Source organism: Vespula vulgaris, chromosome 25, assembly GCF_905475345.1.
Source record: "Vespula vulgaris chromosome 25, iyVesVulg1.1, whole genome shotgun sequence".
NCBI lineage: Eukaryota > Metazoa > Arthropoda > Insecta > Hymenoptera > Vespidae > Vespula > Vespula vulgaris.
This window is the reverse complement of record NC_066610.1, coordinates 2,538,940-2,554,891: the sequence shown is the minus strand read 5'-3', so window position 1 is coordinate 2,554,891 and position 15,952 is coordinate 2,538,940. Positions and strand designations below refer to the sequence as shown.

Here is a 15,952-nt window from a genome sequence, read left to right as displayed (position 1 = left end):
TTCCACCCACTCGTCGACTTTCTCTTGAACCTTTCGAAAATTCATGAAAACTCGCTCTTAGACGAATTTATCATAGAGATGTGTTGCATCGTTTAGACACGCGCCATGATTTTCGAGGAAAAAAGTGGTAATACCATTTCGTCGTGATTTCGTTCGTTCCTCAAAAGATTTCACTTTCTTAAACTAGTTTTTCGCGCGTCCATGAAATCGGTCGTACCACGAATTTTATTGCATTGCATCGACGATGTTAATGGAAGAGAATTACACGATTCGTTGAGCCGATCAATATCGGGGATCGTACTTTCGCTACTGAATTTTCTTCCGCCACGTCAAGCACGTTTTCTTCCGATACAAAATTCTTTCCTTATCCTCCAAACTCTTTCTCTACGTTAAACGCTTTTATAATACGGCCATATTATTTTATTTATATTTTGTAGATTCTACTTCAATTCGTTTTCGCTGAGCTGGTTATAAAACATTAAAAAGAAGAAAAAAACATATTTGATGGAAGATTTTTTTTATTATAAATACCACGCACGCAATCGTTAAATGTCGATGCATGATCTATGAATAATCAATCAATGCTCTAATAATCTGAAAACTGAAATACGTCGGCCAATCTATAAAAATGAGTGATCTAAGTTGAACGAGATCGATCGTAACAACAGAAGGTCACATCCATCACACGGAAGATAACAGCGGATCGGACAGGAGACTTGTACCGAGCTTCGTCGATAAGGTAAAATTCTAAATTGGTTAACCGAGTTTGTACGATTTGAAAATACTCACTGCGATAATATTGCATTTTGTTATTACTTTGTACGATACGAATGTACTGAAAAGGACGCTATATTATAATAATGGATCTCGATCATAGTAAAATGTCGAAGAAACCTTAAAACTGCTATAATATTATTAGATATATTCCGTGATATGATATATCGAATGTTATTTTGAGGTTAGTAAAGTTTATAATCGTCCAGTTTGCGACAATACGTGTTTTTATTAAATATGCAAAGTTGTAAGAATTAATCTACGCTATCGCGTATATTAACGAGGAGATCGATCGTTTAAATTAATAACGTGAAATGGATAAACTAACCATCATTTCGGGAGCTCTATTTTTGGCAGCTGATATGTTTGCAATCGTTAGTCTGGGAATGCCTGACTGGATTATAACTGATGTTGGCGGTAAATATATTAAATGAAACGATAATTCTAATCTTTAATCGTTGTTAATACGTTTTACAACGCAAAGATACAACCTATAAGAAAGTGTATATTCGAAAGAGTAATCGGTTAATGCAGATAGCGCAATATGAATATTTGTAGGAGATACGCGATTAGGTCTTATGTTGTCTTGTATGACGTTGTACAACAGGCCACGAGTTTGTTATACGCCTGATTTGGAGCCAGAATGGTTACTAGCCCTTGTTTTTATATTGGTCGGATGTATTTTAATAACAACAACTGTAATATTGCTGATCAGTTCGCATTGGGACCGTAATGTAATTCCTTACGCACGATGGGTTGGATTTACAGCGAGTAAGTAGTTTTAAACAAATACAAGTGTAAAAGACATCTTCTCTCGTGGCAATGGTATGCGCCCTTATGAAATAAATTGGAATGATATTATATTAGACTAATAATTTATTTGAAATCTCTTCAAAGTGCGTATAATAGATATTATTACATCATAAAATAATGTTACACTATAATATTTCAGTGGTACTATTTTGCTTAGCGGCTGTTCTATTTCCAATGGGTTTTTACATTGACGAAATTGGTGGACAACCGTACCAATTACCAAATTCACATCAAGTTGGAATCTCTTATATCCTCTTTGTTCTGGCACTATGGATCACAGTTATTTCTGAACTTTTTGCAGGAAAAGTATGTTTACCACATTTTTAGCGTTACGCGATGATATTTTCTAATTATGCCCTTTATACTAGTTTCTTTTTAATATTCAGTATTATATATTTTGAAAGGGATTACATTTCAAAGTTCAGCGAGACTTTATTAGATTGGGCTAAAATTTCTTAAAGAAACGACATCTTTTCAATCCATTATACCTACTGATTTGCTTTTCTTACGTATTACGGTTAGTAAGCAAAAATAATTGTAATATAAAAAGTAAGTAAGTAAAAGTAAGTTAAAAAATATCCAAGTTACGCTAAAGAATTACTTGTCTACTTGTCAGTCCATTGTATTGTCCAAATTATTAGAGCAATGTATGCTTATAACAATTTGAGAATTGCTATCCAATACTGCTGATATTAAGATCAGCAGAGAGCCACTTTTAGATATTACGTTTCAAATAGTTTTTACTCGTTAAACAGAATTTTCCATGTGCTATAGAAATACATGATGAAGTAAAATATTCCTATTTTGCATATATTGTATCTTAATACACATGACAGCTTATACATAATGTATATACATAGATTTATTTTTTTTGTTTGTTTTTTTTTTTGTTTTCTTTTTTTATAAACTAAATATTTATTTACAATTTATAGTAGATATACTAAAATGAAAAGAAATATATTGTATTTTACTGTTAAGTTACATACACTTGCAAAATTTCACTTATATCAAGATTTTATCTACATTATAAACATTTTACTTTATAGATAATATATGTATGTAAATATGATATTTTATAATTAGAATTTCTAGTTTTACCATTTTGCATAGCTATAATATTACTCAAATCTTATCTGTATATTACTCAAATTTCTTGTATTTCCACAAGAAATAAAAGTTTACACCATATTATACAGGTTTTCATAAAAGTGTGTGTGTGTGTGTGTGTGTGTATATATATATATATTTTACTAGTTTGTTGTTCGTTTGACAACTTTATCACCATTAACGAACATAGATTTGCAGACTTTCGTCGGTGCAAAAATGGAAAGTATGTCAGTAAATATAAATGATACGGATGCAATCGGTTCGAAAGAAATTTTTCAACGATATGATTGATTAATTTACAAATGGTAAATATATATCTTATAATGGAGGTTCAGTACAATATTACCGCATAACAATCCTTACTTCAATAATGACTAAATTGTTAATTTTGATATATAAATTGACGAAAAATACTTCTCTTAAGTTGAGAAAAATGTAAAAATGCAAATACTATAACTTTACTGTTCAAGAAAAAGTTCATTAAAATAATGATCTTGAAACTGGTCTTGTTAGAAATATGTAAAAGTGACTTACTTATACGCAGAAATGACACACTTGTGGACATTTGTTTCTAACGAAATACACGAGCTTATGAACGTTATAACGGGATCGATGAATGTTACATTAATCTTTTTTTTTTCTCTCTTTTCTTGTTTCTCTCTCTCTCTCTCTCTCTCTCTTTAAGACAGGCAGTCGGTGCCAAAGATTTTAAGGCAAAATTGGAAAATATGTTCACACTTGCCCGATAAAAAACGTATTTCTTACTTATCGTAACTTTTAGTCTTATCTTTCTAAGAAACCTTAAGAAATCTTAAAAACACGAATAACAAATATCAAAAGTTGGACACAGTAAATTCTATTGGGAATTCAGCAGACTTAAAGAAATTATTTGTACAGAACAATCAACAGGCATGTACGTAACATGTAAAACAACTTATATAATTAACCCTTTTAGTAAAAAGATGACCAGAATGATTAAATGTGAAATATATGACGGTATGTTTATATTTTAAACATAATTTAATCGAACAAAGATTTCGATGCTTCTTAAACGAATAAACGTCGTTAAAAAGTTATTTGTAAATTATATAAAATGACGATTATTAATCCACGAAAAAACTAATTGAATTGTAATTTCCTTCTTCCGGGAAGAAAAAGAGAAAAAAGAAAGAAGATCCAACGTGATCGCAAAAATTCACGTTATAAATTACTTTTCCATGTAAACACGCGCGCGGACGCTGACATAATACCATATATTCTTAGAAGAAACATATATACAAGAAATTTATATCTAATTTTTTATTTTATAAAGTATAAGCTTCTAATACCCAACGCCAATAAAATGTGCTAGTATGAACACTTGCTTTACCTTAGCTACTTTCAAGTTACGTATCAGAAAAACTACGCGTAAAACTAGTAACAGTTTAGTATAAATATTTGATGAGAGTGTAGTAAGATAAAAGGAAATAGTAATTCAATTTTACCATACTTTATAACAAACGTTCTGCTTACTCAGATATAAATATCAACAATAAACGTGAAATCGTAAAAAGTGATACACTATATTTGTTTAGAATAGGACTTTTATCTATACAAATGAATAGTGATATTTCAACGGGTTCTACCTGCGTTTGATTGATTATTCCCGATAGTGTCGCACCTTCTATAATATAGTAAATAGGGTACGCTAGGAGGAACTGGATTTAAAACGTCATTCTCTGAAATACCTTGTAACGAACTGTCATCGTACCTTACCCAGCCTCCGTAGCCTACGTGAAAGGCATCGGTAACGTAGTGGCCTTTCGTTGTTTCTTTCCCAACGTGGTAAGTAACAGCGAATAATTTGTACTGTTTTTGTTTGGAATTCAATTTTTTTCCAATATTTGGTGACAAGAATTCTGAAAGATACGAATGACAAAAATAGGGATTAATATACAACGCGTAAAAGTTGAACCGTTTAAGGGAGAAACTTCACGAGGAACTTACTGGCATCCACCTTTAAATCTATCGGGAATTCTACTTTCTTAAATATCTTTGAACATCCATTAAGCTTGTAATCGAACCACTTTAAATGTAATATAAGTATAACGGGTAATTCTTCCAAAGTGACTTGCTTCCAGGCTTCTATTTGCTGTTTTGTTTTACTACAAGTCATCCCTTCCAATTGGTCTTTTCCAACCAGTATTTCGAGCGCTCTTGTCACTGTCTCCGCCTTCTAATATACAACAAGTAGACAAGTAAGCGGTGTAAACAAACGGTGCGAGTAAAAATTCTTAATTCGAACAAACTATATCTATATATGCAGCGTAAATAATTGTACTTCGATATCAAGCTGCAACGTGAAGAAAGGTTGCACATTGTCGGTCGGTTGTTCTCCCACCCGAGATACTCTAGATCTCAATTGGCCGCGAAAGATGTCCGACAACGGAGTCCGACCAAATTCGGTGCATCGTGTGATGGATCCTTTGTTCTTTGGTCCCATTACCTGCAATATTGGGTTTGCGCGCGCGCGCGCGCGCGTATAGACACAATGATTATACGATATATTCTTGATTTGAAGATCTCTAAAAGATCATCTCTTACTTTCCATTCCTCTTCCGCGTGATTGTAATTAATGTTGGTCTCCGCGTTGGCAGCTGGATTTGGTTCATTGTTTACTAATTTAATAAGCTGAAAGAAACGATACTCGACATTATAATGAAATAACTGTTATTGGCAGTAAGAGATGGGACCGATAATCGTACCTCTAACATTTCGTCGTTGATACCATTTAGAAGGCACGAGAGAAATTCTTCTGCATCCTCTTGTCGCCCTTCTACGGAGAACACTCCGGCGGCTGAAGTATTTTTTAGCATGGTGTACACGTAAGACGGTTCGAACGCCATACCGCTTTGTATGTCTACAATCGAATTGTCTCCTCGTTTGTGTACCCTATCTTTTCTAGCTAATCTCGCGCTGTCCGACAGAGGTGTAAATTCGTGAACAAATTTGATCCTAGAAAATTGGAAAATATAAATATCAACGCGCGGGAGAGGAAATAAATACCAATATATCTCGTATACGTACATATTATCTATGAGCGGGGTGGACGAATTTTTGCAATTGCCTTTGGAATGCGGTAGAGCCATGAGAAGATTGTAAAAGGGTGGACACGCGAGTAACGCTTGTAATATGCTATTGATGTAACAATAGTTGCTACGATTCGTCAAGCCACGCGGTAGCAAGCTTACCGTTTGCTTGTCCATCTGATAGTTCAATAAAAATTCTGTAAAGAGATATGAAAAGGGGGAAAAAAAGAAAAAAAGAAAAAAAAAGGAAGGGGGGAGAGAGAAAAGAATATTAGCGTAATTCAATGAAACGATCGGGATACATTGAAATCGTCATGAAAAATTGTTTTTTTTTTTTTTTTTTTTCGGAAAACACGACTCACCGCCCATTCTAAAAACGGTAGGATCGTCATATTTGTTCAGCGTCAATTCCGTTTGCTGTTTTGTACAATCGCTCGATACACTGTGCGCACTAGGAGGAAGACTTTCGTTTTCAAGAGATGGACTCCCAATACGTTGATCCCTTTGCACGATCGTTTGTAATGGCGTTTTCGGAGATGCGCTCTGTTCGATCACAGGTGTGGCTGGTAACGGATTGATTCGTGCCATTGGCTTGTACGTCGAAGGAGTACTTTGTAATTCCGAACTGCCTTTTTTGAGAACATTTGCCCAAGACATATTCGGCGTGATAGAAGGCGAGGAACTTGCAGCGTTGGACACATTCGTAGGTATTAAAGAATTATTAGAAGCTTTTACGAGTGGCTCATCGGATATGCTTTTGGATGGGCCGTTTTCTTCGATTTGTACTTCGTTTTCACCGGACTTTGACGTAGACGTGGACAGCGTCTTAACGACAGTCGTCTTAATACTAGAAACAGTTTCATTTTTATATTCCTTCTCGCTTTCGCCATTTTGTTTAACTTCGATGCTGCTATTAATATTTACACATGATACATCGCTTTTCTCCGTACCGTTGCAAGCTTCGTTGACGGTCGAGACGATATTATGTTCTATTTTTACATTAACCGGCGACACTTTACTATTGTTATTCGCGTTCTTCTTGGTGGCAGTACTTTCGTCCTCGTTATCGATGCAAGACTCTCGATTACTGTTATTTACGATAACTGTTGTCACGATGTTGGTCTGAGGGGAATTATTATCTTCCTCGTTTGATAATTGATGATAAGACGGTTTGACGGATGAATATACATTTTGTGGACGTTTCTCTTGCGTTTTAGCAGCGGTCGTTGTTTTCAGACATTCTTGACTTTGCTGCGTGATAACGGATTGCGATTGTCTGCCATATCTAATGTTATTAGACGAATGATGGTGCGACGGATAAGTAGGATGCGCATGCGGATGCGTATTTGTATGCGGATGGATAGTTGGCGAGGAATATATGGGGGGATAAAAAATTGGTCCGGCAACTTGATGTTGTTGCGGAGATACAGCGTGATCGGACAAAAAGTACATAACGGGTATCGGCGGGTGAAATTGACTCTGTTCGCCCATGTATCCAGAGTGTATCTCGGTGGTTTGATTGATACCTCTGGTAAAATTGTCTCTTCTTATGCCCCTGCCTCGACTACGTCTTCCGTTTTCCCTTCCATACGAAACGTCGTGAATTTCGTTTCCCGTATTGGGAAATATAGGATGCGAATAGGCTAATCCAGGAATATACGATTGTATGTGAGCATCGGTAGGAACGTTATACATCGGTTGCCAATCGCTGCACATCGTTGTTATTATCTGCTGGTTATAGGGATGTGTTTGCGGAATCGCCGACATGACCATAGAAGAAGCAACGTTCGTCGGATTACTGCACTTTAAGAAACCTTCCTCGGTTCCTGCTGTAGAATCGACGAACATTATTAGCACGTAATCGTCATATTTAGAGAGTTGAAATGCAATCGTCGAAGGGTAGATACTTTAATTCGCTTTAATTACCATTTTGATACCAATGATTTTGCAATTCCGATATTTCTGTTACGGTTGAGTTTGCTTCGTGATTATTATCGACGGTATCCCATGGTAGTTTTAATGCGTCCGTGACATTACTAGATTTTAAGATTGCCATCAACTGATTTTTATCGCTATCACCCAAGTCGTGTAGATCCAAAAATTGAAAATCAAGCTGAAAGAAAAATAGATGAAGGATGTCCGACGTTATGCACGCACGCACGCACGTGCGTACATAAACAAACGCACAAATTTTAATGTTTCACTATACTTTTAAACACAAGATATAAGAACGATTATCCAACCGAAGATATCTCTGAACAATCAATCAAACGCATTTTTTCGTTGAAAGAACGTTTCGAGAAACTCGTTTCGAGCACATTTATCGATATACCTATTCAAAAGATTTGAAAGATTCATCGAAACAGTTGGAATAATCGTACGATATCGTAATTTCTGTAAGAAAAGAAGAAGATTGAGTCATCGGACGATGATTATTCTCGATAGAGTTAAAAAATGCTCGAATTCTAACCTTACAGATAGTGGTGTGCGAGCATATTCGATAGATCGAAACGGATAACGTTTGAAATTGCAAGGAAAATCATAATTAGTTAACTAAAACGTACCTCTTTCCGGACATCCATGCTTATGTCTATTTTCGATACAAAACATTAAAAACCGAGCGAACAAAAAGACATGAGTCTCTCCGGTGAGATTTCTATCGGCCAAAAAGATAAAATATTGGTGTTATCTCAGCTTCTTATTTCGAATCAACGTAAAAGTTATATTACAAACGTTTCGATTATAAAAATGCAGTATTCGAATGATTCGTCAGGCAATAAAACGGACAATCAACAATTACACAACGCGAAGGTTCATATTTCGGCAGTTGTATGGATGAAATAGGCCAAGCACATTGTGTCTGCGATTTTAACATGTCTCGCGTTGGTACCACTGAGCGCTCGTTTTTAGTTCTTTATAGGAACATTTCTTGCTTTCAGAAAGCTGGCAAAGTTACTGGATCGTTTGCAACGATTAGACGGACAACGATTGGGAATGGTTGCGGCTGCAGCGATTGGACAAAGAGTGTGGACAAAATGGTGGACAAAACGGTGGACGAAACGGTGGACAAAACGGTGGGCAAAACGGTGGGCAAAACGGTGGACAAAACGGGGGACAAAACGGCGGACAAAACGGCGGACAAAACGGCGGACGAACGGTAGCGACGACGAAGAAGGGATAAAATCGGACAAATGGATAAAAAATCGTTCGCGTCGTTCAATTGGGTAAGTAACGTCCCGTCAACTTTTAAACGACGCATCTTCGCCCGCATAACGATTAACATAGATTCGATCGATCGTCGATCGAATGATGTTAACCATAATTCTGAAAGCCATAATTCTATGGATCAACGGTCTCATGGGAATAGGAATACATATATCTTTTATTAATATATCGTAGGCATGGAAATCGTAATAAACGCTTTCTCAACGATATCTCGGTATATGACCATAAGGGTAACGCGATCATAACGGTAAAGAACTTTGGAGGGACGGTTGAAAATTGAGACACTCAGCGCCATCTAACGAACTGACGTCCGAACTAACCGGCGCGACTCCGACGATAGGCAACATCTGTACATGCGTGTATATAGCGAAAAGTCGAAAGTCGAGGAGAATCGTCTCGTAAAACGTATCGCTTAAAATATTAAATAACAACGAGCAAAGTTGCACCGTTCTTTGAACGCACGATCGAAAGGAGAGCTCGAAATTGTAGCGATCTATGCAATGAAGAGCGAAGAGCGCGAGTAATACTTTGAAGATCCGTACATCTTGATTCTTGCGATCGAAAGAAGAAGAAGAAGAAGAAGAAGAAGAAAGTCGTGCGCTAACTTTCTACACCTTTCGCACTTTTCCATAAGCGTATCGCTCGGAGAGGAGAGAAAGAGAGGAAAAAGTACGTTTACGAAGGTAAAAGAGCCGGAGGGTGGCAAAGTTCCCTTAAATAATATAAAATTCAGACCAAGTTGATAAGCCGGGGCCGCGTTGAAAACTTTTCACTTGGCGCCTTCCATTTCTTATTATAATGAATGCATATCGGCTTATCTGAAACTGGAAACGAAGACCGTAAGAACCCTTTTTCGGTCTTCGCAGCTTGCAGTCTTCGGGATTTAAGGGGTGGCAGACGCAGGCTCGCGCGAGCGCCAGCCTTTCTCTCTCTCTCTCTCTCTCTCTCTCTCTCTCGGCTCTCTTTCAGTCAGACATCAAAGTTCGACTTCCCTTCCAAAGTACGTTCGTTTTGATTTTCCCCGCCTCTCGCTCCTCGGGACCGTAGGATCGCGTCGTTTCGTCTATCCTTCGTGTACGCGTCAGCTGTTGGCCCGCTAGCCGGAGAGTTTAATTCGAAACGTCAGCGGCGGATTGCGGTTTGCGAGACACTTGTAGCCCACGCAAGGGCGTCAGTCGAACGTTAGCACGCTAACCTAGGAAGAAAGCTTTCCCGTTCTCATCGATATCCCCTACTTGCTACGTTACTCGCCGAGTAACCAAAGGATTTAACGTCGATGTAATAGAAATGGGAAACTCCGAGAGTATCCTTCGGAGCGAAGAATTATGCGAAAAGTTGTTGCAACGCGGGAGACGTAAAGCCTAACCGCAAAGCACTTTCATTAACGCGATGGAGGAAATAAAAGGCGAGGAGACAAATGGCCCACCTACCGTTAAATCATCGCGAAAAAGTTAGTAATTTAATAAGCAATTTCATGTAAATTTCGGGGGTCGTTAACGTTAACGGCACCGCGAACGCTGTTCCTCCGACATCGGGTACGTTCGTCCTCGGGCTTTCCTCTTAGTTACGAATAAGAGGAAAGAACGGGGACGGGATATCGAACGTTATCGAAGACAAAGTTTCATTTGTGACGTCGGCGGGGAGATCGAGTCGAGATCGTCTTCGAGTTCGGTTACACGTACGGAATATCTTAAAACGTGTAAGCCGGAATCGTGAGATCGGAGCTGCGAGATCTTCTTCTAAGAAAAGAAAGGAAGGGGGATACTTTAAAAGAATTTTGGAGAAGCGCGAGAGTTCGTTTCCTCGGAAGAGTGGCATTTATTCGGCATTTATTCGGCATTTATTCGGCATTTATACGGCATTTATACGGCATTTATACGGCATTTATTCGGCATTTATTCGGCTCACGAATGCCGGCGGTGCTTTCAAAAGCTCAGAAAGCGTTAGTCGGTATCTCGCGGGTAAGTAGTCGGCGTCGTACGCGTCTGGCGCGTCGACTCGACGCGTACGCTCGAGCGCGTTTGTGCACGAGAGTTTAGCGCACGTTTTGCACGGAGACGAGAGGAACGAGAGAGTAAAGGAGATACCCATATAATATGCGGAGGACAACGCGCGCCGCTACTTTTTGCGCAATCTCCAAAGCAATATATCGATGTTTAGCAACCAATAAACGGATCCCTCAAAGAGAGAGGGCTTTTACCGTAAAGCGCGCCGGCGGTGCCTCGATGCTCCCGTTCCTTCCTTCCTTCCTCCCGTGCAGAGGGACGAGGGCGTACGGATAGAGACATAGGATATGTATGGAGGGTATAGGGCGCGCGCACAGTCACGCGCGACTACGTACACGTTTTAACGCCGACAGGCAAAGCACGCCGCTTTTATGGCACAAAGTAAACGCGTTTATTCGGCCGTTTTGCCCGCGATCGCGATCCCGTACGCCAGTCTGGGAGGCCATTTAACGCCGCTTTTATGATAATCTTATCAATACCTCGAGCCCGTTTCCTTTTGCCCTACCCGTTTTCTTTCCTCTCCTCTTTACATCGCTTATTTACAAGCTCAGCTTCGACTCGTTCGTTGCCGCTCGTTGAGCGATCGTGGAAGCGCAAGAATTTATCGCCATTCTCCTTGGCGTCGTCCAAGTCTATATGCCGTCGACGTCTAAGACGCTATGTCGGAGGGGGAGGACGGCGGTCGGGGGAAAAAGGAAGAGAAGGGGAAAGACAAGGAAAAAAGCTAGGGAGGTGGAAGGTGAGATGGCGATCTTAAAGGATCTCTCCTTAACGTCGTCTCGCGTCTAACGCGTCAGCGGCAGTTCCGTCATAAATTCTTCTTTCGAGTGGAGGAAAGCGGAAAGTCCCTGCGCGTATCGGGATTCGCTTCGGAGATAACTCTTCTTCGGGAAAAGAGAGACGGGGATTAACGTCTGAAAGAAGAGAGAATACTTGTCTCGTTCTTCGGAAAGTCGAGAAGAAAACGGAGAAAACGGCAAAGTACTATGTAGATACGCGTGCGGTGGCATCGTGCGCCTTCTTCCTGACTGGACGAGAAACGCTAGGAGGAAGAAAAGAGAGGGAAAGAAAGGAAAAGGAAGGGAAGGGACGGGAAGGGAAGGGAAGGGAAAGGAAAGGAAAGGAAAGGAAAGGAAAGAAAAGAAAAGAAAAGAGAGAAAAAGAGGAGAGGGACAGTCGTCTTCGAATAGGACTGACCAGTAGTGGCCAAGCGGGGACAGTTTGATGTATGTTCCCACACTTGTGCGGAGGGACACGTACGCGCACAGAGGGAAAGTCGGAGGAAGCGTTCGCCGTTCGAGAGAAGAGATTCTCTCGCTCACACCCAGGATTTCGGGGGCAGATTCCTTGAAAACCGGAGACCAGTGCGCCATTGGCCCTCCGTGAAAAGCTCCTCGGGGCTCGGCCAATCGTCGGCCGAGTTGATAACGGTGGCGGTTCTTCTCTTCGTTCCGCCCCCTCAAGACGCTGCGAGACTACGCGTTGGCTATGTTGACGAGGAAACTCCTTCGTTCGGCATTATATCAAGGCTAGACTATATCGTCCGCTCTATATCGTCCGCTCTATATCGGCTCTCTCTCCTTTCTCGCGTAGCTCTTGCGGCGCAGCGACCATCTTCTTCTCCGCTCCCTACTTCTGTCTCGCGGAATTCGAAAGAACGCTGCTGCCGCTGCCGCTGCCGCCGCCGCTGCCGCTGTTACTGGCTCGACTCCCTCTTCTTCATCCCTTATTCGTCCTTTGCCTTCATTTTTCTTCCTTGGAAACGTCAGTCGCTATCAAAGAAGCTCGCTCCTTGTTTTTTCTACTTTTTGCTCCAGGAAGCGAGAGTAAATTCGGATGAAAAAGAAGTAAAAGAAAAAAGAGAACGAGGAGGATTTTATCGGTCGATCGCAGGTGCCGAGCAACGTCTTTCTCTCCTGCAGGCTGTTCCGGGCGTAAACTCGAGTAGTCGTAAGGTGGTTTGTGTCTTCGGCACGAAGCGTGTAAGCTACGCCGTAAGTGGCATAATAGGCCGCGTTCTGGCCTGACAAGATAAAGGGTGCCGATAAGCTACTTCCCTCCTCTTTCTCTTTTACGCCTCCTTTCCTTCCCTCTCCCTCTCTCTCTCTCTCTCTCTCAGGTTGGTTCGGTCGGAGGGTTCGTTCGAAAGGAAGGGGATGCGTGACCGTGGTACTCCGCGTGACGCGTGTAATAACCGTAGCCGCGGCTCTTTGCACGCACCCCCTTAGAGAGTATTCTTAGCGTACACTTGCTTCGCGATGCACGCGGCCCCACTTGCACGGCAGGTGCTCGTTCTCTCGAAGTCGTAGATTTTGAAAAATCTAGGAAAATATTGCGACGATCGGTTCTTCCGGTTTGTTGTCCGTCTTCCGACGTTATTTCGCAAACAGATTACGAGCGCAATATCAGCATGGAACTAGGTAATTAATTGGACGATCGATGCATCGATCCGGAACGTGTCTCTCTCTCTCTCTCGTTGAGAGTAGATTCGGCGCGATCGCTCCGTCGATTCCGTTCCGTCGATCGATCAATCGTTGGACAATATTCCAATGGAGAAACGCGCTCCTGCTTCGCGTCCTTTCCACGGTTCGCTCGTCGTGCGTTTAGGACCGAACGCCGCAGGACAAAACTCATTAACGCGTCATTTCATATTCCGGAAGGGACCGTCCGTCGGTCGGCTCGTTTATCCGCTTGCGTTTTCCGCCTATAGTTTGGTTCCGCGTACGTTCGAGTCCATCGATTTCGCTTCGCTTCGCGTCCCGAGACTTCGCGTCGAAATATCAAAGCTCGATCCTGTTCTCTCTCTCTCTCTCTCTCTCTCGCTTCCCTCTCCCTCGAGTTTTTATTGCCTCTCCGATCGAGTACGGGAGGAATTAAAAGGACGAGCCCTTCGTACACAGGTACTCGAACATTTATCAGCGTCGAAGGCAGGAAGGTCGATCTCGAAAGACAAGCCCGATTGAGTTACGTTGATTTTATTCCGCTTTTATTCCAGGCAGTTCACGATCGAGAGGTTCGTCGATCGAAGACGAAATCGAGGGAATTTTCTTTCTATCGAGGCGTATCTACTGCCTTCGCTCGGGAAAGAGCGAAGGTACTTGAGACGAGTGATTTGTGCCAACAGTAACAGACATTAGTATAGAATTCCTAGAGTCTCTCTAGTTACTGCTCGAAATGGAATCTTTTTAGATAATAAACACTGCCGGCAAAATAAATCGGAGAAATTTACGTGGACGGTCTTAACGGTTTGTCGTCTCTCTTTGGCTAGGATTAACGTCAACGGCGCTTTTTAAGCAGCCAATTTCCTAATTCGGTTTCCCCGCGGAGATCCCTGATTTATCGCCAGTTTTGCCAGTTATTTCGCACCCGGCACTGATTTACGAGCAATCCCCGGTGCTTCTTCTTTCTATTTTCCTTTTTCTTCGGACGATCGGCTTTGTTTTTCTCGCATTTCTCGAAACGTTATTAAATGTCGTTAGGAAAAATGCACTTTTCCAAAGGTATTTTTCGTTCTGGATGGAACACGTATTTTTGCTCCAATACGGTAAAATAATGTTCGAGCTCGTACGAGTAGGACGAAACTGTTGTTTCTCTACTTACAAAAACACGAGGTACGTTAGCGGGGGTTGGTTGGCGATGCGGCGATTCACGGTGGACCGATCACCGCGTGAAAACAAGACCGGTTTGTTTTTGCAAGTGGGAAACTCGATGGAGAGATGGAGCCTTGTAAAATCGTCGGCATATCTCGTCGGTGCAAAGTCATCTTTGGAGAGGAAAAAGTGCTTTTTCTCGTCGAGCGCCGTCGAGGAAAGACAAACGGAAAAGAACAATTTCATAATTTTCCGAATTCGATCGTCGGCTATTAGGAGGGCTTGGCGTACGTGCTAGAATTGCACCGTAAAGTCCACGCAATTTACTCTATATTTACCGATAGCTTCGCGCGCACGCATTTTTTATGAGCGCTCTGTGGGAAACGCTTTTACGCCGTCTCGGCCGTGCGCCAATTAGAAAATCTAATTATGGTTATTATAAAATTATGTTTCCGCGCTACGTTTCGTTCCGCTACCGAACTTTTCCGATTTCTTTTCTTCGGGAAAAGAAGGTCGTAGATTTAATCTTGCCCGCAGCACAGCGTGAATTTGCAAAAGGAGGAATTTGTAGAGAAAACGAAGCGTCTACTGGTAGAAGAAAACGTTTGTGTATCTTTTATTTGCGCGACGAACGTGTCGACAAGACCAGAGGAGGATGGGGGAGAGGGAGGAGCAAAGAGAAAAAATGGAAGTGAGGGGGAGAGAGAGAGAGAGAGAGAGCGGGAAAGCCACGAAAGGATCGTTTCGAGGTTAACGAGGAGGGTCGTGATTCCGGGGTGGCCCCGAATCGGGGGTGGGTCGCGAGAGAGCGAGGGTGTACTCGTAGCGGATAATGGCGGAGACGGAGAAAGCAACGGTAATGGCAGCCCCAGGGACAACGTTCGGATTCGAAGGATCGCTCGAGCACGAGGGAACACTCGTTAGCACCTCCTAACTGTTCTGGATCGGAAGCTCGACGTTTATGGATCCTGTCCTCCTCGACGTCCAAACCTCCTTCCCCTCGTTCCTTTTCTCCGCTCTTTCGCAAAATCATCCTGCCCTCCTGTCCTCTTCCTTAATCCTTTTGCCATTTAAAAGCGACTTTGCGAGCCTTTATTCGCAACGAGTTTTCTTTTTTCTTTTCCTTCGCCGTCGTCGTCGCCGTGGCCACCGATCGATTTTTCCTTTTCCGACTCTAACGTTTTTACGCTTGACGCTGGCACTTACCAATCGTCGTTATCGCCATCGCCATTAGTTACCTCGCCTATTGTAACAATTTCATAGAGGTCCTTGCGGTTGTGTAAAACCCCGCAGCGGCCTTGCGTGTCGGAAGACGATAGTCGTCACAGTGACTGTTATATCAAACGGGGTCGAGATCGTGATAACGAGT

At 41.5% G+C, this 15,952-nt stretch overlaps 2 protein-coding genes and 1 long non-coding RNA gene across 5 annotated transcripts in view; 2 read left to right on the top strand and 1 right to left on the bottom strand.

The window, feature by feature from the left end:
• Window positions 1-15,952, top strand: part of LOC127072387 (uncharacterized) — a 38,421-nt gene that overhangs the window by 1,247 nt on the left and 21,222 nt on the right. The window contains exons 2-3 of one of the 2 annotated variants that reach the window (XR_007785389.1): window positions 438-739; window positions 8,702-8,986. This is a non-coding gene — a long non-coding RNA (uncharacterized LOC127072387). Of the gene's footprint in view, window positions 1-437; window positions 740-8,701; window positions 9,118-15,952 lie in introns of those variants that run through there. The other variant, XR_007785388.1, reaches the window with a different exon arrangement.
• Window positions 746-2,385, top strand: LOC127072376 (uncharacterized protein C16orf52 homolog A). 2 transcript variants are annotated; one of them, XM_051012789.1, is made up of 4 exons: window positions 746-1,191; window positions 1,333-1,545; window positions 1,727-1,893; window positions 1,992-2,385. In XM_051012789.1, exons 1-4 carry the CDS (start codon window positions 1,089-1,091, stop codon window positions 2,034-2,036), a joined length of 528 nt encoding a protein of 175 aa, XP_050868746.1. In that variant the 5' UTR covers window positions 746-1,088; the 3' UTR covers window positions 2,037-2,385. The 2 variants fall into 2 exon arrangements, with proteins under 2 accessions (XP_050868746.1, XP_050868747.1); XM_051012790.1 differs by having other exon boundaries at window positions 1,727-2,385.
• On the bottom strand, window positions 1,633-8,638 carry LOC127072339 (ubiquitin carboxyl-terminal hydrolase 10). Its single transcript, XM_051012696.1, has 9 exons — window positions 8,327-8,638; window positions 7,689-7,875; window positions 6,125-7,591; window positions 5,761-5,959; window positions 5,439-5,688; window positions 5,278-5,364; window positions 5,015-5,179; window positions 4,681-4,909; window positions 1,633-4,592 (listed from the first exon to the last, which is right to left on the bottom strand). Exons 1-9 carry the CDS (start codon window positions 8,342-8,344, stop codon window positions 4,306-4,308), a joined length of 2,889 nt encoding a protein of 962 aa, XP_050868653.1. The 5' UTR covers window positions 8,345-8,638; the 3' UTR covers window positions 1,633-4,305.